Here is a 27,527-nt window from a genome sequence, read left to right on the forward strand (position 1 = left end):
CTTAGGCCATAGTTTTGAATTCCGAAAAGACGAATAATCGAACTAACAAAAAAAGTTAGAATAAATTGATTTTCCGCCGCCATCTAAGAGAGCTTATTCCAATAGTTGTGTGAAATCTTCATTACATCTTACACAACTATTTACAGTACTTTTTAAATTTGTTAAGTTTTTCAATAAAACTAAATACTTTATCTAAAAAATTTAGTTCTGGGAACGTTGTTTATGTAATCAACAATTTTGAAATAGAGGTGTTTTTCATAAAAAAAAAATTAAAATCATATACCTACTTTAAAGTAAATGAATGCATGAAAACCCTTTTAAAATGGATCTATGTTTTAATGATAGCATTAGTGATACTACATAATTAATAAAGTAATGACAAGAATATATTCTGCATTGTATACATTAATCTTATAAACAGGGCTTGGCCAGCTTGGTAAAGATATCGATAACATTATCTTTGACGTCACTAAATAAAAATGTTTTTACGATACTTCTTAGACGTTGCCTCTCCGTGCAAAAATTTTTCAGTTCGACGGTGGTTGGACGTGCGGGAATCCCCGCGTCATATCAAGACTTGTACGGAATCTGAAACCCATTTAAAAAGTTATTGTTAATACATTTTATAATAAAACACATTTAAAATCTAATATGACCGTCTAATCCAAATGTTGTATACAACACTTAACGAATTTATTAAAATACCATTTAAATTCATTTTAAAATATATTTTTGTGCTTAAGCCTTAAAATGATTTATTTTTATGCAATCCATAATTCCATAGAGCAATTGTGTACGTTATGTCTTAAGATTATCTGTATACTTGTTAACATATATTTGCAAATTGGCATTTTGAACGTAATTTGATGTAATTTTAATTTTCTTTCCCGCCGGCTTGACGGTTGATTTTGGCTCGTGCGTTTTTTCTCTGTATTCCGAAATAATCAAAAGTTATCACTGCTTAAAGTTTCACACCGATGCTGACTTTTGGATATTATTATTTCGGTGAGTGTTTTTATGTTTATTATTTTTATTTAACGTATCATGTCTGCTATTTTATGTGCACGTGCTGTGTATCGTAGACGGCAAAACAACCATTTGCATTTACTGGAGAGTGTAGTTACGATATGGTTTTGCGAATGAATCGGGAAAATCGTAAGATATTTATTTACTTAGGCGACGCGAAATAATGGCGAAGATCGTATAAATTATGAATAATCACTAATTTTGAGATAAGCGTCATTTGTTTTTGTTTACCTACAGATCGTTAGCCGTGTTAAACAATGTCGCCTTCTCCAATTCGATGCCGTGGTCCGTGGAAAATTCATAAACGTCTGTCCGAGCCAGACCGCTGGCTGGATGAGATGGGGTTTTTCCGAAAACATACAGCTCGGGATTCGAGCTGCCTCTTTAGGGCTGTATCTGAAAATGTATTCAACACGCAGCGTTATTTTCATAAGGTGCGCCTGGACTGCGTTCAGTTCATGGCCTCCAAGCGACACCTTTTCGAAGGGGTAGGCCCTGTCATTTAATATTTTTTATAATATTTTACGAGGAGATTAGGTGTTAACAATATTTCATTTTGTTTTGTAGTCATTAAGTTGTCCATTCGAAAATTATCTCAAAGAGATGTCTAATCCATCTGAGTATGGAGGGCTGATTGAAATATCGGCTATGAGCCACTGTTATAGGTAAGGACGAGAATAATATAATACTAAGTAAATTACATAACTTTTTCTTGTTTTACACAGTATAGACTAGTTTCTGTCACATTACTCTCAACTATCAGGTATACAATATTTATATTTTTTTTGCTATATTTTCTTATTAGATGTACTTAATTACACTTATGCGTTATGGCATTATTAGTCTCAGCTATTTCCTAGGTTCTGCTATCTCTTTAGCTGCTGTTCTGTAATGTTTATGTACATGATGTTATTTTGAACATATTTTGTTATTAATTGATCAAATTGTAATCTGGACTACACTTAAATTGACTAATTATTTATATCATTATTTAGAAAAATCTAGAAACTGAGCCTAATCAAGATTTCCTGTTCTACAGTTCGGAGTAACTCACAATTTATTTTTATTTTTATGGTGATCTTATGAACTGAACTGTTCAAAATATTATGATGAAATATACATTTATAAAAAGACATTACTTTTATTATTATATTAAAATCAGCACTGTTAATTGTACAGAAATAAAACACAAAAAATGTAGTTTTCATACAAACACATGAGTTTAATTTAATTTTTTAAATACCTATGTTTAGGTATATTATTTATGATTTTTATGTGTTGTATAAAAGTATGCAAAATGGCTAATAATTTTGCAGACGTGACTTTGTGATATTCGAAGCTAACAAGGGTCCGCAAACTAAAATATGCAATGGTTACGGAGACACTATTTACCTGTTTTACTCGCCTGATACTAAGCACTTTGATGCAGTCTATACAAAGGAATTCATAAATGCATCATCGTTTTGTCAGTGTAAGTGTTAAATCTAAAATTTTGATAGTTATTTCACAAATAAAATATAGACATTAATTATTACAAATGATTAAAAACTTTACTTTTAAGAGTTTTTTTGTGTCTATTCAAAGTTTTGTTTATCATTTCATTGCGTACTTGCCAGTAATTTCAACGGTAAACAACGGTAAGCATTACATCTATTACCTTTAAGTAATCTTATATTCAGTGTTTAAACATCGATGTATTTATAGCGTTGGTATACGAAACACTGTATGACGGTGTTTATCAGCTAAAGGATTTGCCGCATGCTGTGGATAAAATGTTACACGATAAAATACAGACGAACCACAGTGAGTATTTCATGTTAGAGAATGTTGAACGTCGGAAGAAGCAGAAAGAAACGGCTAAGATATTCATCGAACCGCCCAGTGAGGACGACAAAGATAAAAATAATAATACTTTAGCTTTGAAATGCAAGCATCATACCGAAGATTTAGAACGGGCTAGTCTTTTAAGAGAATCCTTAAGCATATTTGTGTTAAACCGCAGTCTGGTACAACTAGAAAACGTCTGTATGAACTGTCTGAACGTCAACAGCGCTAAGGATTTACTCGAGAATGGTATAACGCCGTTTCCGTACAAAGTTGCAAAGGCCTTGGATCCGGATATATACCGTAACATCGAGTTTGATGTATGGAGTGAACTACGTCGAGGTACTTCAGATACTAGATAAATTATTTTATATCGGATTTAATTTAATAAATGCGATATGTTTGCAGAGTTGCGTTATGGGGCGAGGTATTGTGATGGTACTACGTTGCAAGTAGGAGTCAAGTGTCTTTGTAAACTACAGTCCGATCAATCTGTGGCGTATCACTGTCATATCCAGGAAATGCGTCCAGACGGTCCTTGCCTGGTCTTCATTGAGGAGTTGGGGGAGAAGAGGGTGGTTAATTATGAACAATTGGAACCATTGCCAGTCGATGAGATCAAACCCTGGGCACCTCCGTACAGATACTCTCGTGCCAATTCACAGATTGTGAATATAAGTCAAGTGTTGCAGCAAATAGGTGTGACTATTCTTAAATATAATAATTTTTATTTGACACTAGCTGTGTCCCGCTGTCTCAAACACTTATTTAAGGAAAAAATAGACTTATATAGCCTTTCTCGGTAAATGGGCTAACCAACACAAAAATAATTTTTTAATTTGAACCAGCATTTTCTGAGATTATCGCGTTTAAACAAACTTTTCAGCTTTATAATACTAGTAAAGATTTCAGGGAATTATTGAACCAATTTACTGGTAACCGTAGTAATAAAAAAAGTACTTCATGTTTGTTAATAATATATTGATAACATAAGCAAATTTGTTCAAGAAATTTAGCTTCAAAAGTGTGTAAATTTTGACACAGGCAATATATCACGCAAGCAAGGATTGAAGACCCGTAACAAGTCGAAGGGCGATGATCGAAAGTCGGACAATGTAAAGCAATCGGAAGAAAAATGCCAACCCTATGAACAAACTTTCGCCTACCCTCATTTGGACTATATGAACTTTGAACCGATGCCCGTTAGTGTGACCTATTTATTATGTATTTAGATATATTATTAGTATGTTTTAATGCATACCACTTGATTTCTTTTTAATAAAAAATTTATATTTTCTTTTTGTTTTTATTTAATTTCCTAAATTCTCCTTAATTATTAATTTTTATCGGAAAACTTTAATGAAAGTGGTATGCATGTCTAAGCCCATATCGTAGCTATCGTATTGTGGTTGTTTTTGTCTGTCTTGTGTCTATTTTAGCCTATATATTATATATATGTGTATTTATTTTAGTTGTTTTTGTAGTGTTGTTTTATTGTTTTTAGTGTTTGCTTTAGTTGTTTTTAATAGGTATTTTTTTGTTGTTTTTAAGTTGTCACATATAGATAGTGTTGAACAAATGGTGTATATTTTATTTACTTGTGTAAATATTTTTATGTTGTATAGTAGATTTTATTACATAGTATATAGTGTAAGGCTTGTTACCCCAGTTATAAATAAATAGATGCAAATTATATAGATGCAATAATTTTAGATTTTCTATTGTGAATAGAAATATACGTCAAATATAGTGAAATTCGATGGTAAAAAGTACAATTTATCCAAAATTTATCTGATGGATGTCTTTATCCGTCAAATAGAGTTATCCGCAACCGGTGAACCAGGCCCAGTAGAACAAAGACAGTTGTGGGTATTTGATTATTTTTCTTAATTAGCTAACTGAACTGCGAGTTTCATACCGCCATAATTTTTTTTTCGCGTATCTTTGATGATTAATGCGTTCGGAAGTTCTGCTGTCCATAGAGAGTGGACTTTTCGACAAAACTTTATTTGAGTAATTTTTTCTACAATTTTTGAAGCATTGTTACAATTAATTTTGTAATGAGAAACAAAATCAATAGTACATTCATCCACAACATAGGAAGACATCCATTAATTACGTGAGCTCAGAATGGGGGGGGGGGGATCCAATGAAATCTCACCAAATCTCATTTAAGCCGAGGGGGGGATAATCGAAAACCTCAACTTCAAAAAATATAAAATATTACACGAAAAAGTACACGAGAGTATACTCACAGTACTGAGTGCCGAGTGCGAGTTTTGTTTAATCCGTCTCGCAACGTAAATTTTAACTTCATTTTGTATGGGAAATTCGGGATTACAACCTAGTTCTCGCGTTTACCGCTAGATGACTCTGTATCGATTGTATCGTATACTATTCTTTATCGTCTAGGCTGCACTGTTTAAATTCCCATACAAAATAATCTTCACGTATAAACGCGTTTCTGTCATGTTTCTGTGAATAAAACCAGGCTTGCCAGATGGGGCAATTAGTCGCGAATTGGGCGATTTTTTTCATGGATACGCTCGGATACGCTCCTTTTTTTAAGTTTGGGTGACGTCGCAAATTAGGCTCTTTTTAATCCTCAGCGTTGGCAACAAGTTAAAAGTACAAAAACCGTTACAAAAAAATATTGTTTTTTTAATGTCCCAATAAGCTTCCTTTAATTTAATATTTTTTTTTCAGACAGATGACAGTAGCTAGTGTATTTTCAAACTTTCATTGGGCGACTTTTAAGAATATTTTGCGACTTTCGATCATAGATGGGGCGAGGCGACTCCTAAGAATATTTTGCGACTTTCGATCATAGATGGGGCGACTTGAATCAAAACCTTCTGGCAAGCCTGAATAAAACCCGCACTAGGCACTCAGTACACCGAGGAGTACTTATTGCGTTATTTCTAATAACGCGTATTTACTTGACATTTTTTCGTCGACCTACGTTGTATTATTATACCTTACAACTTCTTACTGGGTGTACCGATTTTGATGATTCTCTTTTTAATCGAAAGCTAGTACTTCTGTATTCCCGTTTAATTCAAAGATACCTGACGAGTACTTTTTGAGTTATTACTAATAACGCGTATTTACTTTACTATTTTTTCGTCGACCTACGTTGTGTTACTGGTTGATGTAATTGGAGACTTTTTTTTTCATTTGCAGGCAACTACAATTATAAGTCCTATGTTTAACCTCAACTTACAATTTATTTATTTTTTAATATTTTTATTTCTTTTAAACATAATCTATCTTAACTATGTCTTTAGTAATTAAATATTAAATAATGAATATATTTTTATCGCTTTTCTACGTTAATTATTTTACGGTATACCTGTGAACTTTATCGCATTTCTATTATTAATCGTAAAACAAATATCTAAATATATTTTTTATTTATTTAATTAGGCTTAGTACTTTGAAATCGTTACTATTTTACTTATTAAAATTAAAACATTAATTTATAATTATGAATCTTCAATCGATTAGGAATGTAGATTCTGTAGAGGAATAGGTAAAAAAATCCAAGGTTAATTTTTTTAAATATACTAGTGTTCGCTCAGAGGTCGAAATTCGGCCATAATTAAAAATTTAAATTAAATAAAACCAAAAAATTATGAAAATAAAGAACTACAGACACAATATGACTAAATACGTTGACAATTAATAAAATATTATAATATGCGTGTGTGTTAAATACCATAGTAGTGTGTGTAATGTATTTTTGTTTTTTTATTAAATATATTTTTATGCACAATAAAAACAAAATATTAGCATTCTGCACTCCTTCTCTATATAAACTACTAGCTGACCCGGCGAACTTCGTATCGCCTAACACAAACTTTATCGTATGGTATTAAAGTTCAAATTGACTTTTAAGTATTATCACAAATCTTTTGTATGGGAGTATAGAAAAGTGTTGTTTTTAGACTTTTTCAGGAAATTTAAATTTTTTTTTTAGAATTTTTCTCTCCGTAAGAACCATCCTCGTACTTCAAAGAATATTTTAAAAGAAAGAATTAGCGAAATCGGTCCAACCGTTCTCGAGTTTTGCGCTTAGCAACACATTTAGCGACTCATTTTTATATTATAGATAAGTGTACGAAATTTCATACTCCTCCGTCCGCGCAATTTTCGTAAAAAGGGGTACAAAGTTTTTGTTTCACGTGTCAATATATAGATATATGTATTATAGCATATTTTTATCGTATATGGTAACTTTTAGATAGTAAGTTTTTTTTTTCGAAATTTTTGTTTTTAATTATGACAGGAAAATAATTATGAATTAGATAATGAGTTCGAATGAATGCTTTTTTTATTATAATGGAACAACTTTTTTGGATTATATCGCCGTTTATTAAGTTTTTTAGATGGCCGCCATGTCGGATACTTTGAGTGAAATTCGTGTAAACATTAGAAAACAATTATCCATTTTGTAATCGAAAGCTAGTGCTGATAGATGAGTAGTTTTGATACTTGTCGATTTAAATTGTCGTTTTTTTTTTTTTTTTTTTTTCGTTTAGGAGCTAATACAATTATTATCTTTGTAGTTAGTGATCTGTATTGTTATGTGAATGTTGTTCACAAGCCTTACATACTGTCTTATTGAAGTTATATTTCCTTTGGCGCGTTTGGGAAAAATGATTACAGTAAATTATTACGCGCGCTCATCGTCACAAAAGACCCACACCCTGAAGCTAGCTAGTCAACGAATTAGAAGTTAGCAACGTGAAGTTAGCTAGCCAATGAACTAGTAACTCTTGCGTGCGTACTAAGTACATATACACTTTTTTTTATTCAGGTCTGTTTTCAGTGATTTTGGATAACTTTATTAAAGTATCTGACAGTAAAAAGCTTCCCTTTAATTATTATTTTTGACCGACTTCCAAAAAAGGAGGTTCTCAATTCGATTGTATTTTTTTTAATGTATGTTACCTCAGAAGTTTTTACTGGGTGGACTGATTTCGATTTTTTTTTAATCGAAAGGTGTTGCGTGTCACGTGGTCCCATTTCAATTTAATTGAGATCTGACAAGTACTTTTCGTGTTATATCTAATAATGCCTATTTACTTAACTATCTCTTCGTCGACCTATTTATAATTATACCGCATAACTTTATTGATGATTTTTTTTTTAAATATCATATCAAAAATTGACCGCTCCAGCGGGGATCGAACCCGCGTCTCCGACTGACCGTGTCGGCGCTCTAGCCAATTAAGCTATGGAACGATGTGCCCGCTAGATCGAAATTTCCGATATGATGATTTTTATATTCGGTTTAATGATGATGATCGAAAGCTAATACTTGTCATGTGGTCTCATTTATTTGATTCAGTTTTGGTACATACTTTTTGAGTAACTTTGAAAGCGCGTATTTACTTGACTATTTTTTCAAGTCCCTACGTTGTACTTATTACTTGTCGATGTAATTGAAGTTGGTTTTTTTTAGTTTGCGAGCAAACACAATTATTTACCATCGAATTCTATTATATTCTATATATACGAGATATTTCTATTTGCATATATTAATCTTAAAGGTCCAGTTCATCAATTGAGGAGAAACAGCTCCTACTGGCCTATTCTACCTCCCGCTGTCAAAGTCTATTTGTATCGTCATCCGTCAATTAGCGTTACACACAACGGGTGAAATAGGCCCTTAGTGTAAAACATTTTAATTATTTTTCATTCCTACCTACATGTGTCTTGTATTTTAAAAACATACTGTTATACTTTCCACCACAAGAAGGTATTTTAACGGACTTCAGAAAAGGAGAATGTTCTCCATTTGATTCTATATTTTAATGTGTGTTTAGTTACCTCATAACTTTTTACTGCGTGAACCGATTTCAATGATTCTATTTAACCGACTTCCAAAAAAGGAGGACGTTCTCAATTCGATTGTATTTTTTTATGTGTTAGCTCAGAATTTTTGACTGTGTGTACCTATTTCGATGTAGTTTTGTAATCGAAAGGTGGTGCGTGTCATGTGGTCCCATTTATATTTACTGTCGAGTTATATAATAATGCGATTTTACTTGACTCTTTTTTCCTCGAGCTACTGCGTATAATGTGCGTACCGATTTTGATGTATCTTATTTTAATCGAAAGCTGGTGGTTTTAATGTGGTCTCATTTTAATTTCATCTAGATCTGATTAGTACTTTGTGAGTGATCTTTGATAACGCGTATTTACTTCACTATTTTTTCGTCTACCTACGTTGTATTACTTGTCTGTTTTTTTCGTTTGCGAGTAAACAATTATGATCAAACAAATCGATTGTCGTCGGTACTTCAGTTGTAGCGTTTGGCGCTCCAAGAAATTTTATCATCTAATTTAAATCAGCTTAGTGGTCCGGGAGCCAGTGACAGTTTTTCATGACCAAGTTTATTACAATCGAAAAATTTTAAAATCCATTAGAGATTTATATTATGAATATTCGTGACCGTCAGCTGCGACTCCGTGGGTGGGGTGGACAGTGGAACCCTCCCACGCATGGAGGAAAAAAAGGTTTTTTTAAGCCATTTCCTCCCACTTTAAAATTTGTCGGATTATAGTTTACCTAATATCACGAAGGAAAAATAAAGTCTGCTGACCATATCATGGGGGATTCAGCTCCATATTCGTCAGATGGCTGCATGATTATGAAAAAAAAAAATTGTTTTCAATAATTTCCTCTCAACTAAAAACTTACCGGTGATAGTTTATAACAATAATGATAACTAGCAATACCTGTGCGAATTTTAATAATTAATTAATTTACAAAAACAATAATAAATTTAGTTTTTGATGCCGGTAGAGCAAGTAATTATCTATAAACGATAATTTATGTAGAGTAATTGAGCTTTATTTTCTAAACAGGGAGGCAAACAACTTAATCTTAGCGTATTAATATATATGATAAATTTTTATTTGCATTAAACATGACATACGTTATATAATATTGTTAATACATATTTAGTCAACAATATGACATGCAAAAATTTATTATAAAGTATTTAATATATCGTTTTTTTTTTTTTTTTAATTTCATATTTACTGTTTAATTATTGCATGTTTTGATTACCTTTAAAAAGAAATACAATTAAACTTCTTTAATCAGTTGTGTAAAATAATTCTTTTGTTTTTATTGTTGTAATTTCTGTTGGTAATCCTAATAAATAAATAAATTTAAAAGTAATATCAACAATTACGTTAAATTCATCCTATCATCAAGTTAAATATTATATAATGTGGGTACTATTTAGTTTATTAGTTAATACCAACTAAGTACATAAAAAGCTTTCTACATTAAAACGATACCACTAAGTTATACAATTATTCACTTAAATTAAAGGTTTGCACAACATTGTTTTAAAATATGTTAAAAATAAAATTAAAAATTTCTGACGAAGGCTTTTAAAGATATTTTAATTTAAAAGATCTGAAATTCACGAAAATAGCAGTAAAATAAATACTTTAGTCAAGCGTTGACTATTAATTGTTTTTGTTAGTTAAATTATTTAATTAATCTAATTCATAATAAAGTTATATAACTTTACTGGTACTGTCCAAGTAACCTTAACATAGTGTTGTCTTGTCTTATTTCAAATGTGAGCAGAACAATCGATTTCATTATCTGAAATTTTTCAATTTGAAGCCGACTGCCAAGACAGGTATTGTTTTCGGGCTTGTGTGTGTAATATTGTTCATATGCTCAATTTTCTAATTCCTAGAACTACAAGGCTCTAACGGAAGTATTAGGTATGCTTAAAAGGATATATGGAGCTACAAAAGTCATTAAATATTACAATGCGATCTTATTCCCTTAAGACCTTTTTCATTCTTTTCTATACACATTGTTTTACATAATTTTACACGCTTAAATAATTCGCACGTTTGATTTTTTTGTTTTTTTTTTCAAGAATTCCGTCAATGCTGTAGATAATTTTCTTGGTATTTTTAATTGAGTGCGAACTTATAGTCCCTTGGTTATTGTTTATGAAACCAATTGTATGGTGTACAAATTTATGCAAATGAATTTTTATTCTTTCAGAAGCAAAATTGCTTTGATATTTTTTTAGGCAGCAAAATCTTATTTGTTTTAACACAAAGCAAAAAAAAATCCTTGTTCTTTTACTGCCAAAATCGTTACAAAGCTAAACATTAAGAAAACTTTAAAACAATAAATTACGAACTATTCGTCTGTAAAAAAAAAAAAATGTTAAAATAATGGAAAAAATCTCAAATTCGAAATGTCATTTCTTTTGTCTCGGTGATTTCGTCTTGTAGGGTAAGTAATTATGTTTTATTACACGAATCCCAATTCCTTTATAGCAGGTAAAAGGGACAAAAAATTAGAAAGCCGTTATTGTTCTATGTCGAAAAGTCCGTTAAATAATTTTTTTTGTTTTAAATTTTACAAATAATGCCGAAGTAACCAATTTTTTCTGTCTACCATTGTCTATATCTTCTATTGAGCGACTATTAACAATCGCAGTGCTAATAATAGTCACGTATACTTATTTGTATGTTTTTTTTATGGTATTTTACGATTGCTGTAAAGTTTCGACGTTGGTTACGTTTAGTCGTAGATGTTTGCTCTTCCGGAGTAGCCAAATTTCGGTCTTAGCTCACAACAAATCTTTGTCTCTGTACATGTCGATGGCTCCTTTTTTTTTTTTTTTTTTTTTTTTTTTTTTTTTTTTTTTTTTTTTTTTTTTTTTTAACGTGGGGAAAATCCGTCATGGACACCCTCCGGTAGGGGGGGCTCGGAGGGGATTCAGACTCTTACTGAATAAAAACCGCCACGTGTGTTCTGCCGTACGCCAATGTGGCGGGGTCACAAGGACGCTGTTAGCTCTTTCGCAACCCCGCCAGCGCTTGCCCTTTCGGGCCCACCGCGGTGCAAAGCACCTCGGAGGGCGCACTCGAACACGAAGCGCGCCCTCCCCCCCTTGGGGGGACCGTGCAAGTCGGACGACGAATCCCCCGACCCATCGCCCGCGTGGCCCCCCCCGCGGGCAGGGGGACACCCCCCGCCCGCATTGCGCCTGTGGGTACAATCCCGCGCCGCCCCGGCGCCCCAGGTCTAGCCCGGCGTTGCGCGACACCAGGCATCTAGCCCGGGGCGGACAATGTCAGCCCGACATGTCGATGGCTCCTAAGTATACTGAGTCAACTAACAATTTTTGATAATTTCATTTTTTAAAATATTAATAACATTTACTTCATTTCCTATCTACCTATGTTAAAAAAATTATATCCCTACAAAAAAACGAAAAAAAAAAAACTATCTCAAAAATTAATAACATAATATGAATTTTATTTTACACAGTTTAAGGCTATCAATATATTTAAAACATTATTTCATAAATTAATAACATAATATGAATTTTATTTTACACAGTTTAAGGCTATCAATATATTTAAAACATTATTTCATAAATTAATAACATAATATGAATTTTATTTTACACAGCTTAAGGCTATCAATATATTTAAAACATTATTTCATAAATTAATAACATAATATGAATTTTATTTTTCACAGCTTAAGGCTATCAATATATTTAAAACATTATTTCATAAATTAATAACAATATGAATTTTATTTTACACAGTTTAATGCTATCAATATATTTGAAACATTATTTCATAAATTAATAACATAATATGAATTTTATTTTTCACAGCTTAAGGCTATCAATATATTTAAAACATTATTTCATAAATTAATAACAATATGAATTTTATTTTACACAGTTTAATGCTATCAATATATTTGAAACATTATTTCATAAATTAATAACATAATATGAATTTTATTTTTACACAGTTTAAGGCTATCAATATATTTTAAACATTATTTCATAAATTAATAACATAATATTAATTTTATTTCGACACAGTTTAAGGCTATCAATATATTAAAAACATTATTTCATAAATTAATAACAATATGAATTTTATTTTTCACAGCTTAAGGCTATCAATATATTTAAAACATTATTTCATAAATTAATAACCATATGAATTTTATTTTACACAGTTTAATGCTATCAATATATTTGAAACATTATTTCATAAATTAATAACATAATATGAATTTTATTTTTACACAGTTTAAGGCTATCAATATATTTTAAACATTATTTCATAAATTAATAACATAATATTAATTTTATTTCGACACAGTTTAAGGCTATCAATATATTAAAAACATTATTTCATAAATTAATAACATAATATTAATTTTATTTCGACACAGTTTAAGGCTATCAATATATTAAAAACATTATTTCATAAATTAATAACATGATGTGAATTTTATTTTACACAGTTTAAGGCTATCAATATATTTAAATTCAAAATTATTATTTATGCCAAGACCAATAAGGGTTTAATGGCATTGTTACTGCTGAAATAAAAATATGTATGAAATATAAATATATAAATAAATACAATAAATAAATTTTTCTTGGTCGTTTTAACATTTGAAATATTATAACCTTACGCTCTTCTTATCGACTTCCTGTAAAGTTATTAAAAGTAGAGTTGACTCAGTATACTTAGGAGCCATCGATGTGTTTGTTGTGGTCTGTACTTCATGTTTCTGTTGTGTTTGGAATTGTTTTGCATAAAATTAATAAACACATTTTTTGCTCTTTCATTGAAAATATATATTTAATATAAGCATTGCATCCGTGCGAAGCCGGGGCGGGTCGCTAGTCATTAGCAATTGCGAATTATCTCAGTTGTATTCTATACCGTTTATCTTACTTTTTTTTTGACCCAGGGTAAATTTAACGGATACTCACGGCCCCGGGCAGCCGCGGCTTATGTCCGATTCACACCGACCAAAACCCCCCCGGGGTGTTCCTCCTCTCGTCCGGGGCGGGGGACCACGGGGACGCTGAGAACTTTCGCGATCTCGTCGGCGCTTGGCTAAACTAGGGCCCGTTGCATAAGCAATCTCCGAGAGGCTCTCTCGGACACCAAGGTCACGTCCCTTCTCGGGACCGTGCAATGCGGACGATAGATCCCCAATCTATCGCCCGCTGGTCCAGCGTCAAGGCGGCAGGTTGGCCTGTTCCCGCTCCAGCTCTGCCGCTTCCTTCCGCAGCATTACTGCGCTGCAGAAGGAGGAAGCGGCGTTCCAGTTCTCCTCACTACCGACCATGGCCACAATCAAGGCCGGCAGTGAGAAATTCGCCCCGATGACATTTGTCTTAATTGTCTTACGCTGCCACGACTTAGGTGACTCCGGATTTGCCACGGTCTTCAAATTAATTTTCTATTTATTTATTATTTTACATGTCATCATTTTAGTAAGATTGTATTATGGAATCATTTGAGTTTTAAGGCGAAAGAATTTTGTATGGTTTTATAAATAAAAATTGTATTTAGAAATTTGAATTTTTTGTATTGGGTTTTCGTTTTTATTATCGGATAGCAAATGGGCTGTAAATTATTATTTATTTATGTATATCTAGTAGGATATCTAAGTAGTAATAATAATAATAAATTCTTTATTTCGACCAATACATTTTTTAACTAGCCTAACTGAACAACAATTTTTTTTTTTAATTAGTGATTTAGTATATTGTGGTGTGTAACGACGTAGTAAGGTCGGTTAATGTCCGCAGGTTGAAGTAAGCGCACTGCCCCTAATGGTTGACTGCCGGCCGGCGGGCGCGGCGTCGAACGACATCCCGCACAGCGACGCGCCCCAAGCACTTTCTGAGGTCAGTGAATGTGTTTATTAAGAGAAATTATAGATGTAGCGTATCGGTGCAGGATTACATCTATAATATAAAAATGAGTCGCTGAATGTGTTGCTAAGCGCAAAACTCGAGAACGGTTGGACCGATTTCGCTAATTCTTTTTTTTTTTAAATATTCCTTGAAGTACGAGGATGGTTCTTACGGAGAGAAAAATTCTAAAAAAAAAAAATTTAAATTTCCTGAAAAAGTCTAAAAACAACACTTTTCTATACTCCCATACAAAAGATATGTGATAATACTTAAAAGTCAATTTGAACTTTAATACCATACGATAAAGTTTGTGTTAGGCGATACGAAGTTCGCCGGGTCAGCTAGTTGATGATAAAGATTTACGACTTAGTGACGCTGTATACATACACAGTTTATATATTTTTTGTAAAAGAGTAACTGGGTAAAGCTTTAGATTAAGAACCATCGAATTTCGGGACTTTGGGGGGAAGGGGGAAGGGAGGGTGGGGTACGCTACTCCCGGTACCACTGCCACACTTCGGAACCCCATGGTTATGGAGATATCCATAGTTAAAGTTTTGAGATTAGAAGAAAAATTTCGCAGCTTTACACGTTATTTTCACATTTCACAAGCATTTTTTTCACATTTCACACGTTATTTTCACATTTCACACGTTAATTTACCCCCCAAAACCCCATAATTCGATGGTTCTTAATCTAAAGCATAGTCGAGTAATCTTGCCGATTTTTCTCTGCGACATCTATCAATAGTACTTTTGACGCCTATTTGAATAAAGTTATTTTTGATTTTGATTTTGAAGTTTCATTGGGATTTTTTGGTCCCGGGATTTTGGGGTTTTCGTTATGTTATTCCGGAATCTCGTGATTAAGAATTGTTGTTTCTAAATACGTTCAAATATTAAATCGGCACCTTCATCAGTAGTTATTAAGTTTTTTTCTTTGTTTGTTTTTGTGTGTCCACTGATTCCAAACCTAAACAAACAACGTGCGCGTGCGGCTACACCGCTACACCCCGTACACAGACGATCAGCTGTTTTCCGCCGACCCCCTACAGGGACCCGGTAATCTGTTTATGCCAAACAACGGTTTTGTCCAAAACTTCATGTTTGGTGAAAATTTCGTTCTTTAGTTTGACGAATTGTTATAAGCAATTCACTGTATGGAATTGGCTGATGGCGGGTCCTTAAAATATGTAATACATATTATAATAGTGTTATGACTTTCTCAGTTTAACGTGCTTTTAAAATATACAACTTTCTTTCTTTTCTTTGTCAGCTCATTGATTCTTCCATGTACTATCTGTTAATTATGGTATCGCCGCGGATGATTAGTTTGTAACATTAAAATTCTACCCGATTCGGGACAGTATAAAGTCTTCTAAGTTATGCGTCACCTGCCGATCAGCTGAAGTAGCAGTAGGGTGTTCACGAAGCACATTATAGTCGGCCACGTTATTGCCACGTGCTCGACGCAGTTGCTGTTAAGATTAGAGACATCACTCACCTTTAAAAAATAATTAATTTTGCTCACCAAACGTTTTATTCATACCTACGACCTCGCGATTACCGGATCTCAGTTTACTTTCAAATTGAGAGCCCGTGCAACCGTTTCAGTCATACCTATCAGTCTTTACAATCCCGGTATTACGAGATTATAGGATTTTTGTTTCTACGGTCAAATGAAAACCACGTGTGTGACACAGTTGTTGGAACAAAATACACTTTCCACCCATATAGCAACCATGTCCGCCGAAGTGACAAATTGTCTAAAGCTCTGTCTCTTCACTCAAGAAACAATTCAGTTTGCTCATCAAGAATGCTATTCATACCTAGTGGGTTTTACGATCTCGAGAATACGGGATTTTTGTCACTACGGTCAAATCAATACCACGTGTGAGACGCACTTGTTGTTAGAACAGACATCACCCACCTTTGTCATAACGATCGGTGCGTAGATTTCAAATACCACAATGTACAACGAGGTGTCAAAATAATTAAAGCCCGATCTATATATTTGAAAAACAATTTTTTATATGGGTAATGAACAATAGAAAGATACAATAGACTTAACACGCTCTTTTAATGACTTTTGAGCAGTCCTACATCCATACAATATAAGTAGGAACGATTCGACTGTCCATAGTGATTTTATGGACGTTTACGCGCACGTGCTTACGTGGTTCGTAAACGATTGCAAATTTCTTTCAATTACGTAGATGGTCAAACCAAACCATGAACACTTGAACCAAAAACGCATAACTGCACAAGGTCCGTAAAAGGCGTTATTTGCATCTAATAATAAAATAAGATTGCCAATTTTGGTCAATAGCTAAGGCTACATGCCAGAAAACGATGATTCGACTACGTAGAATTACAAACTCCTTTATGGCGTTATATGCACTCAAGATAGATTAAAATCTTTTTGTGGCAATTCCGAAAGACAGAGATTAACCATACCTAACCGAAGTTTATTTATTTATTATTATTAAGTTGGGATTTTAGGGAACAAAAAAGAGCCCTATAGTTTTCTCTAGTTGCACCATGTAGATTAAAGTGAAAGCCATTGATTGTCAATATAAACATACATCTTGACCGACAGCCGGATGAATCATCCTTTTTGTTGCTGTTTACAGCGTTACGTTCCGTTATATTATCTTTGTTACCGTTACGGTTCAAATAAAATTGCCAGTTAACTTACCCAGCACTTATGAGCGACCCCAAATCAAGGAACATCAGCTCATCTTGAAGCTTTCAATGAATATATTATATACATCATATATCATCACTATCAGCGCTAAAAATGGAGTTAAATAATTAAGTTCAAAAACGGGTGAAATCGATTAATGGCAATATTGGTATCATGATATTATTAATCCTTATCCATTTAAATATAATAATTTGATAATTTAGGCCGATCATGTATGTGTTAATTCCACTTTAAACGATTCAGATCGGAGTTATCGTTTAGAAGTTATGGCGGGAATTTTGTGACGAACTGACGTAGGGCACAGCAGGAATTTCCTGCTCAAAATATGGAACAGCCCGACTGGGGTAGTATCTCGACCTTACAGAAGACCACAGCTAAATAATACTGCTTTCAAGCAGTATTGTGTTCCTGTTGGTGAGTAAGGTGACCGGAGCTCTTGGGGGGATTGGGGATTTGGTCGACAACGCGCTTGCGATGCTTCTGGTGTTGCAGGCGTCTATAAGCTACGGTAATCTCTTACCATCAAGTGAGCCGTACGCTTGTTTGCCGACCTAGTGATATAAAAAAAGACTAATCATTAAAACAATGGTTAGTTGGCAGTAAAGCAATCAGTAGTCGTTGAAAGAATGTATGCGTGTACCTATGTACGCACGTATTAAGTTATACTTCATTGGCTAGCTAACGTTGCTAACTTATTCTTTGTTGACTAGCTAACTTCAGGGTGTCGGTTCTTAGTGGCGGTGTGCGTACATCGTATAAATTTACTTTCATAATTTTTACCCAACACGCCAAAAGAAGTATAGCTTCAATAATTAAAAAAGTGTAGTATAGGGGAGTTAGTAGTATTATTGAATTTATAATATTTAGTTTGTTTTCTGTCTGATTTAAACGCCACAAGACGCCCTGGCTGAAAAATACCGTTGAATATAGGCGATCTGAACGGTAACGATTTTTATCCATTGAACTGAAAAAAAAAATCGCCAACGCGTTTTCCGAAAAATTCGTCAAACTTCAACGAGATTCGAAATGTAAAATTACGAAAGGGGCACATCCACAAAACCGATAGGCTATTTTAATTATTCTAAGCTTAATATAGAATACATTTTCACAACAGTAACAGTGCAGTCTTGCTAAGTCTTTCGCTTGTACACTCCGAATCGGTGGTGGCTTCATATTTAACCGTATGTGATTAATTAGACTACACGACTGAACTAAAACTTACTATAAAGTAACGCTCTCTTTCCACCTCCCACTAACTACCACTTTTTAACTAAGTAGTTAAAGTTAAGTAGTTTAAGTCTAAGTTTTACTTCAACAAATATAAACTTTAATTTGTAAAATGACGAAACAAAAGAGCCTTTGAAGCCTACTTGAATAAGCTGACTAGATTTTTATTAAGAACTATAATTTTATATTCTGCAATGGTACATACAGATCATAAATTATGTAGATTCAAGACGATTGCAGATTAGAATACTGTTTTGCGCATGTTTCGTGTTATTAAATATAAGTTTTTTCACCAGACTTCCAGTCCAGATATGGCGGCAGCCCGTCCCACCGCCCCGACAACAACGCCAGGCACTAATAATGTTAATGCGTTTCCCCCGAATTACAATGGTAAATATTCACTACTGGGCATAGGCCTATTTCCCCATTTAGGAGAAGGATCAGAGCTTAATCCACCACGCTGCTTCAATGCGGGTTGGCGGATATATTCCCTACTATGAGTAACGATCGCTATCAGGTGTACATGATAACAACCGGGACCGACGGCTTAACGTGCTCTCCGAGGCACGGTGGGGAGACCCACAAGGACTGCACAAACACCTAGACCACGACAAACACCTTAAGGCCAATACAAATGTTTGTCATGTGCGGGGATCGAACCCGCAATCGCCAGCGCAACAGGTACAATCCATGGCTGTGTTTATACATGAAAGAAAATATATATATGTACGGTCGAATTGAGTAACCTCCTCCTTTTTTGAAGTCTGCTAGAAATCAATAATTAGTGTATACTTTCTCAGAAATGGTTTGTCTCTACTACATACACTTTACTGCTGACTACCACTAGGTAGTAACCCGCCCACGTTGACGTTCTCATTTTATTGCCGGTCGGTGTTAATTGAAGTCTTTTTGTGATAATAAACACAATTATTTGATCGCAAACGGTTAAATAGTTCGAGCAGAGTCTCGAACTGAACACGTGCTGAGAGGTGTAATTCCGTGCCCACAGGGGTCGCGGGCTACTACCCGTCGTATCCGTACGGTATGAAGCCTGTAGTGTGGTACAGCCCCCCAGTGGGCGCCCCACAGGGGGCCTACCTGGGGACCCCACACACGCCCCCCATGCCGGCACCGCCCATCAACACTCACGTCAACAAGAGCGTTCAGCTCAATGGGGAAGATCTGCCTAGGAACGGTGAGTTGTACACGTACAGTACATTGTAGTACTTATATCTACTATACTTATATCTAGCTAGTAGTATTATAAGGAACTATAGTATTATAAGGAAATAATAATAATACAAAAAAAAAAATGTTGTACCATAGATTAGATTAAGAACCGGTCGGTGGACTCACGTCTCTTTTGGAGACATTAAAAACAAACATAGTCTGACTTGAACAGCGATGTTGCTGAGTAACGCCTACCTTGAAATAGAAAAAAAAATAAAAATAAAAATTTGCATGTATTAGAGTAAAAAAGGACATGGGTTCATAAGCCCGTGGATGTATGACTTGTTAAAAAAAAAAAAAAAAAAAATAAAAAAAAAAGTACATTGTAGTACTGTAGCATCACGTTGTCTGGTAGAGATTACTGTGGTTGTACATTTTTGTTTTGTTTTACACATGTTAATTTAGTTTTAGCGTGCGATAAAGTTTATTATTACTATTATTAGTCTTGTATCGTGCCTTTCTGTATCGCCGTAACACCGTTTTGTATCTAGCCGGACTGTTCTCTACGGATGTTTCTGAAGTACTTTTAAAGCTTAGCTTTATGAAGAAATTTTTATTTTTGAATATCATATCAAGAATTGACCGCTCCAGCGGGGTTCGAACCCGCGTCTCCGACTGACCGTGTCGGCGCTCTAGCCAATTAAGCTATGGAACGATGTACCCGCTAGAGCGAAATTTTTGATATGATGATTTTTATTTTCGGTTTAAGCGAACCGTGGCGCCGTCTATAGTCAATTTTTGATATGATATTCAAAAATGTTTAGAATTCCTAATGTGTAGGTAACACAAAAATAAAATCGTACATATTAAAAAAAAAAAAAAAAAGAAATTTTTATTTTTAAATATCGTTTCGCCGACGGTGAACGGTGAGTGTCGTACCGTACTGCACAGTATACTACGGTATACTAAAGTACTATACGTTGCTGGATCGTCGCTTACAGATGATTCGAGAGTTCCTTTGAAGCCCATCTGAATGACAAAATGTTTGATTTTGATACCGTATCACATATAACAGTACGGCACTGTAATGTACGCTACGGCGTTGTGCACTATATATGGGCTTATACCATACCTGCGAACCGAATTGTACTTAACGATATCATATCGTATGGAGCCACTATACTATATGTATACTACTAATATTTATTTATTTATACTCTTTATTGTACACCAAAAATGTATGCAGAAAAAAAAGATGTACAAGAAGCGGCCTTATCGGTAAAGCAACGATCTCTTCCAGGCAACCTTTGGTAGAGGATGGCTATTAAGATACTTGATACAAATTTACTTGTTAATACATATAAATATACAACGATAAATAGAATATACATATGATAATATATACACATCATTACAAATATAATGGAAAAATAGTTTAATAATTAGATATCTTGCCGTTCAGATGTCGCTACTCTGCGATTCTTTTTTAACTTGGGCGTGGACTGCCTCTGGGCGGCGTACGGGCCGCCCCCCGGGCACCCGCAGGCGCCGCCGCCGCTGGCCGCTCATCCGCCGCCCGCCCACCCGCCGCCCGCCCTCGCGCAGCCGCCGCCCGCCCTCGCGCCCCCGCCGCCCGCCCTCGCGCCCCCGCCGCCGCACGCGCGCCACTACACGCCGCGCGATCTGACGCAGGTGACGCGCACTCGGCCTCTGACATGTCACTGGTGGCCATAGGTCTTTTACTCCATTAGGAGAAGGATAACAGCTTAATCCACCACGCTGCTACATGTCCCCCATGCATGTTCCATGCTTTGAGTTACGATTTCTAGCAGGTATTTATGACAACAACCGGGACCGACGCCCTAACTTGCACTCCGAGGCACGGTGCGGAGATTCACGAGGACAGACATCAATATCGGAAAGTGATTACCGTAGCTTATAGACGCCTGCAACACCAGAAGCATCGCAAGCGTTGCCGACCCTACCCACGACCCTCTCCAGGAGTCCCGGGCACCTTACCACAACACTACTTGAGAACAGTCTTGATCTTCTGTGATAGATGTGGATGGACTTCCCCAGACGGGCTAGTTGACGATTTGACCAGGATATATAAACCTGCTTTGTCCTACATCAATGAAACTTGCCACTGCGCTTACGCTTCTACTTATCACTAGACACCACAATTGACTGACACGTGTAGTCATAGTAAACACTTCCACAAATAAACTAAATACAAAATTTACCTTCAAAGTGATAAAGACTGAATTAGTCATACTTACAAAAAAAAAAAAAAATAATAATTTTCTATGAACAGGATATGCAGCAGATATCTCTGCAAGATCGGGACAACAAGAAACATGAAAAGTCCCAACTAGTCCAACCGAAAACCACCCAACGCCCGCTATTGGGCCCGCGGTAAGTGACCATTTAACTGACAAAACTGATACTAATAATGTATTTATTCATTTCGACATGACTGTGCCCACACAAATGTGCCAACTTTTTATACTAGGATTTATACTAAACCTTATTTTATATTTTTATTACGGTCTTATACATAGGTGAGAACACTAAGCCCAATTTCAGTGCGGTCACGTGGTGCGGTGGCGACCTTCATTGTAATTGGTTATATTGAGTGACATTCTTCATTGTAATTGGTTATATTGAGTGACGTTCTTCATTGTAATTGGTTATATTGAGTGACGTTCGTCATTGTAATTGGTTATGTTGGGTGACGTTTCATTGTATTGGTTTTATTGACTGACTTTTCATTGTAATTGGTTATATTTTAAAACATAAAATCGTGATGTGTGATAGAAAAAGAGACAGAATGCTATTCTGTCTTCGTCGCACGGCACACTAAGCGATCGTCATGCCACTGGTGGCTTTTAACCATGAAGCCGACGACCCCACCATTGTACTTTCCCCATATATGTATAAGACCGTGATTTTTATAAAAGGATTATTTTTTATACATGTCAGAATTTATATTCTTGTTTACAATTTATATTTTAGAATTATTCATTCAATTTTTTATGTTTTGTTAAGTTTCACTTTAATGAAATGTTGCCGGAGATTTCAAGGATATTGTCATTACATCATTCGCTAAATAGCACACCGCTAAATAATATTTCAAAAGCTTCAAGTATTCATTTTTTTTTATTATTATTATTAAACCTTTATTGCGGATATAGTTAACAATGTTTTTTACAATTTATGTTGATCGACAGTATTACAAAAAGGGTACATGCTAATGTATATCCGCGTGTCTTTGGGACACAAAGGCCTCCTCCAACTCCTTCCACTTCTCTCGGGACAATGCAGTCCTCTGCCATAATGGGCCTGCAACCCTTCTGATCTCGTCTGACCATCGCTTCCTTTGTCTTCCTCTCTTTCTTCTGGTGTGAAATCGAGGGGTCCACAGGGACACATCAAGTATTCATACGTACTCGTAAAACAAAAAACAAATATATGTAAACGTCGGCAGACGAGAAATTGAGAACCTGCTCCTTTTATGAAGTCGTTTAAAAATTTAATTTGTCCATAGTTTTAAACGCGGAGGCAATGGTAACCACGACGGTCACCAGAACGGCCAGACTTATAACCAAAAGGGGGGTTACAATAACGGCGCCCATAACTCCCATAAGGGAGGGAATAATAACCGGTGAGTTTATAAAATTTGACAGATCCTGTAACTGTATACGATAAATGATTTCAATAATGATAGGCATAGCAGGTATTTTCATCATCGCCTCATACGACACCCACGGGTTGAAAGGGGGTGGCTATATTCTAGATTGCCGTAGCCACACAGGTTTTATTTTTACATAAAATAATTTATATTTTGGCCTAGCGCAGTCGCCTAGTGCACTCGAATTGAGAAATAAATTTGAAAACTACTTTGCTTGAGTGTCTTTTAACTCGGGTGTCGTCCATTAATTACGTGAGGCTCGAAAGTGGGGGGAGAGGGTTCCGAAAAATAATTAAATATCACGAGGGGCTGTATTGAAATATCACGTGTCTTTTTTACTAACACAAAAAAACAAGCAAAAATACATTTAAGTGGGGGGGGATCTCACCAGGGGGACCGTCACCACTGGTGATGTAGATGTAGGGTTAAAATGTTATTAAAAACATCGCGTGATTAAAGGACTACCCCCAAGATACAATACAATGTGTTTATGTTCGTGTTCGACAGGTTTTATTTTGTAATTGTTTAAAAATAATCCTGCATTTAGGTTTATTTTTGTGTAACTTGTAGTCCTCGTTTGAAAATCTTTTGTCGCTTGTTTGGAAGCAATATCTTTAGCAGATGCGCCGTTGTCTTCGACCCGTGTTATGGAATGGTACGCACGCATTGTTCTATCTGTGGCGTTTGCAGGTTCGATTACTGCTCGGAATGGTTATTTGTATTTCTACAATTTTTTTTTCGGTTTCGATGTCCGTTCTCGAGGATTTCCCCAGCGTGCCTCGGAGAGCACGTGAAGCCGTCGGTTTGGTTCTCGTAGATGCTGTGTGGTTACGGCATCAAAAAATATAGCCACCCCCTCTTCCCGTGGGTGTCGTAGGAGGCGATTAAGGGATAACACAGGTCCACTACTACTTTGGAACTTAAAAAGCCGCCCTATGGCGGGATAACCGTCCAACTGCTGGCTTTGAAATACACGGGCCGAAGACGGGCACAGCGTCTTTGGCGCGACAAAGCCAGCCCCGCGGTCACCGACCCGCCCGCCCAGCGTGGTGACTATGGGCAACACACGAGTCCACGCCACTTCCGGCGCGAGCCCGCCCGCCCAGCCGGTCTGACGCCGAGCCGCCCACAGCGCCGCCCGGCGGCCGGCCGAGCCCCGCGCGCCGCGCCCCGACGAGCCGCCCGAGCCGCCCGCGCCCTACGCCTACGTGGCCTACCCGCCGCCGCTCTACCCCGTGCCCTTCTACCCCGCCGACTCCGACCCCGGTGAGTACCGCCCCGCACTACCGCCCGTCCCTAGATTACGTCCAGGTGGTTACATTCTTGTGACGTCACATGTGTTGCAATTTTACACCTATAAACTATAACATCAGTTTCGACATTTTTTTTTATATCACTAGGTCGGCAAACAAGCCTACGGCTCACCTGATGGTAAGCGATTACCGTAGCTTATAGACGCCTGCAACACCAGAAGCATCGCAAGCGCGTTGCCGACCCAATCCCCAATCCCCCCAGGAGCTCTGGTCACCTTACTCACCAACAGGAACACAATACTGCCTGAAAACAGCCTGTCGGGTCGTTGAAAACCCCAGTCGGGCTGCTCCATATTTTGAGCAGGAAATTCCTGCTGTGCTCAGTTAAACGACATTATTTTTTGTTCTCAAATTATTTAAATACTAACATGTGACGTCACATGTTATGCAATTTTACACATATAAACTATAACATCAGTTTCGACATTATTTTTTTTTTCTCAAATTATTTAAATACTAACATGTGACGTCACATATTTTGCAATTTTACACATAAAAACTATAACATCAGTTTCGACATTATTTTTTCAAATTATTTAAATACTAACAACTAAAATATTTGAAATGTGATGTCACAAAGTTTTAAACCCCTCCTCTTAAGGTATGACGTGTTTTATGAACGCCCTCTTCCGACTACCGCACGATACAGTTACCCCAAGTTTACTACTTTCATTTTGTACAATATGCAAGTGACGGCAAAATTAATTAACAACTGTTATTAAATGAAATTCTAAAGTTGTAATCGATACCGTTAATTGCAGCCATGATGGGTATGATGGGCGGTGTGCCCTACGTATGCCAATACGAGGAAGGCGTTGAGTACGCGCCCGTACAACACTACTACTCGCCGCCCTACCCCCATCCCGAGCAGAAGTAAATGTGGGTATACCACCCCGCCACACTTACACGAAGCCATGTACTGGGGACTACCACCATACCACCATACCACCAGGACGGCAACCACGCGTTGCGACCATCAAACGCACCATGATTCAAGAAAGTAGACCACTAAATATGTTGATAGCTACTGTAAATTCGAATTATGCTGCTTCCGAAGGAACATTACCGTCGTGTGTCTACTTTTATACCATCGTGAGATACTTATTTCAGTGTACCAAAAGTATACTGTCAGGTTGTATCGGATCTACATTTAGGTCCGACTTATCTAGGTGCTGAGATTTGAGCACTACAATGATACTACAGCCATGTCGAGGAAGTTATACTTCCGTATCGACACTATTTGTTGTTTTCATTTCTAAATTTTTCAGTTACAGTATTAAATATCCATCACTTTAGCTTTTTTTTTTAACTGTCGTTCATTGTCCGGATAACTGTAATTCATTGTCCGGATAAAAATAAAGTATTTAATTTCTGTTAATTTTTTCCAAATTTAATATATCAAATTTAATAATAAAAGATTGTAATGTTATAACTAAAATATTTCATTTCAAGTTAATTTATCGTTAATATTTATTTTACAGAGAAAATTATCATTTTAAATGTCTCAAGTGAAAAATTTATGAATGGACAATACACACTTTATCGATTAACAAAACCACAACTTTGTTCATCGACTTTGATTGCACCTCCATCTTAGTGATTATGTCTATTTTGCAAGTATATACCGTGCTACATAATAATTAAATTAAAAAAAAAATGAGTACAATTACAGAAAAAAAAAACAAAAAAATGACCAATTTTCTTATATTAAAATGTAGGACGGTTTTTACTTGCAAATAGATTTACTTGTGACGTCAAATTTTTGTATCGTGTTATGTTCTTTTATGTTTGTGTAATTTGTCAGGCATTTTGACTTTATATATATCTTAGTCTTCTAAATTTAACTATAATTATGTAGGTTACGTGATATACAACCCACAAATAAAACGTTATTGTTAGTCACATTCAAAATATTATTTTTCGATAATTGCAGAATAGAAAATTCTTGTTTTATGAAGTACGGTAAACATTCATCGTAATCACGATGGAGAAAGTATCTTTCGTCTCGCCATAACTAGTTGTGATCGTGGTCACGATATAGAAAAATTCTTGTTTATGGTCACTAGCGGCTAGTTTCAACACTCTATCTCTGAATTACATGCTTACTAGAGATAGAATTTTAATGTAAATTCCATACAAATTGTGTCCTAAACTAAACCTAACGCTAGAAAACAAAAGCAGCGATAGATAGATTATTGAAATCGACCGTAAGAGATTACTTTTCCGTACGACCAATGTGTCCTGTCGTGATCGTGGTCACAATATAGAAAAATTCTTGTTTATGATTGCTAAGAGATATCTTTTCTGTACGATCACTACGTCCTGTCGTGATCGTGGTCGCGATCACAGTGACCGCATCTGTTTTACATTATAGTTAAGTGTACGTCGGTGCTGCAAAGTTAAATACGACAGGGTTATCGAAGTATTTTTGTAGATTTTCGGAAATTTACACTAGTTTTTAACAGTCATTGCTCATATGGTGAGGTAGTTGGGCGAGATGTAGGCGTGCGTTTAGTTTTGATACTTGCCCGTACTCTTAGTATTCTGTAGCCCTCGCGACGCTCGAGTTCGAGACTAGTCAATATATTATACTCTTATGTATTAGTTATATTTTATGACACAACTTTCCTACGATTATGTTAATCTATACTAATGTTATAAAGCCGATGAGTTTGTTTGTTTGTTTGTTTGTCTGACACACACGCATTAAGCTCAAGAACTACTAGTCGAATTTGAAAAATTCTTTCAGTGATAGATAGCCCGTTTATCGAGGAAGGCTATAGGCAATTTTTTTTCCAAATTAACCGGGTGAAACCGCGG

The 27,527-nt window shown here is 35.6% G+C and overlaps 1 protein-coding gene across 1 annotated transcript; it reads left to right on the top strand.

Annotated features, from left to right (window-relative positions):
- Positions 1-1,283: 1,283 nt before the first annotated feature.
- LOC123658294 (protein ovarian tumor locus) lies at positions 1,284-26,002 on the top strand. Its single transcript, XM_045593731.1, has 15 exons — positions 1,284-1,514; positions 1,594-1,691; positions 2,343-2,497; positions 2,731-3,192; positions 3,259-3,549; positions 3,895-4,052; positions 14,493-14,591; positions 18,830-18,923; positions 19,543-19,728; positions 21,166-21,234; positions 21,346-21,395; positions 22,018-22,118; positions 23,251-23,367; positions 24,527-24,660; positions 25,469-26,002. The coding sequence occupies exons 1-15, from the start codon at positions 1,284-1,286 to the stop codon at positions 25,582-25,584; spliced, it is 2,361 nt and encodes a 786-aa protein (XP_045449687.1). The 3' UTR covers positions 25,585-26,002.
- The last annotated feature ends 1,525 nt before the right edge of the window (positions 26,003-27,527 follow it).

The sequence above is a fragment of the Melitaea cinxia genome, chromosome 12 (assembly GCF_905220565.1).
Source record: "Melitaea cinxia chromosome 12, ilMelCinx1.1, whole genome shotgun sequence".
NCBI classification, from domain to species: Eukaryota; Metazoa; Arthropoda; class Insecta; order Lepidoptera; family Nymphalidae; genus Melitaea; species Melitaea cinxia.

What these genes read in the sequence shown, in the direction of transcription:
- LOC123658294 (XM_045593731.1), top strand. Translation starts at nt 1,284, where the DNA reads ATGTCGCCTTCTCCAATTCGATGCCGTGGTCCGTGGAAAATTCATAAA. An exon ending in TGCATCATCGTTTTGTCAGT is followed by an intron (nt 2,498 to 2,730) that starts GTAAGTGTTAAA and finishes ATGTATTTATAG; the next exon opens with CGTTGGTATACGAAACACTG. An exon ending in TCAAGTGTTGCAGCAAATAG is followed by an intron (nt 3,550 to 3,894) that starts GTGTGACTATTC and finishes ATTTTGACACAG; the next exon opens with GCAATATATCACGCAAGCAA.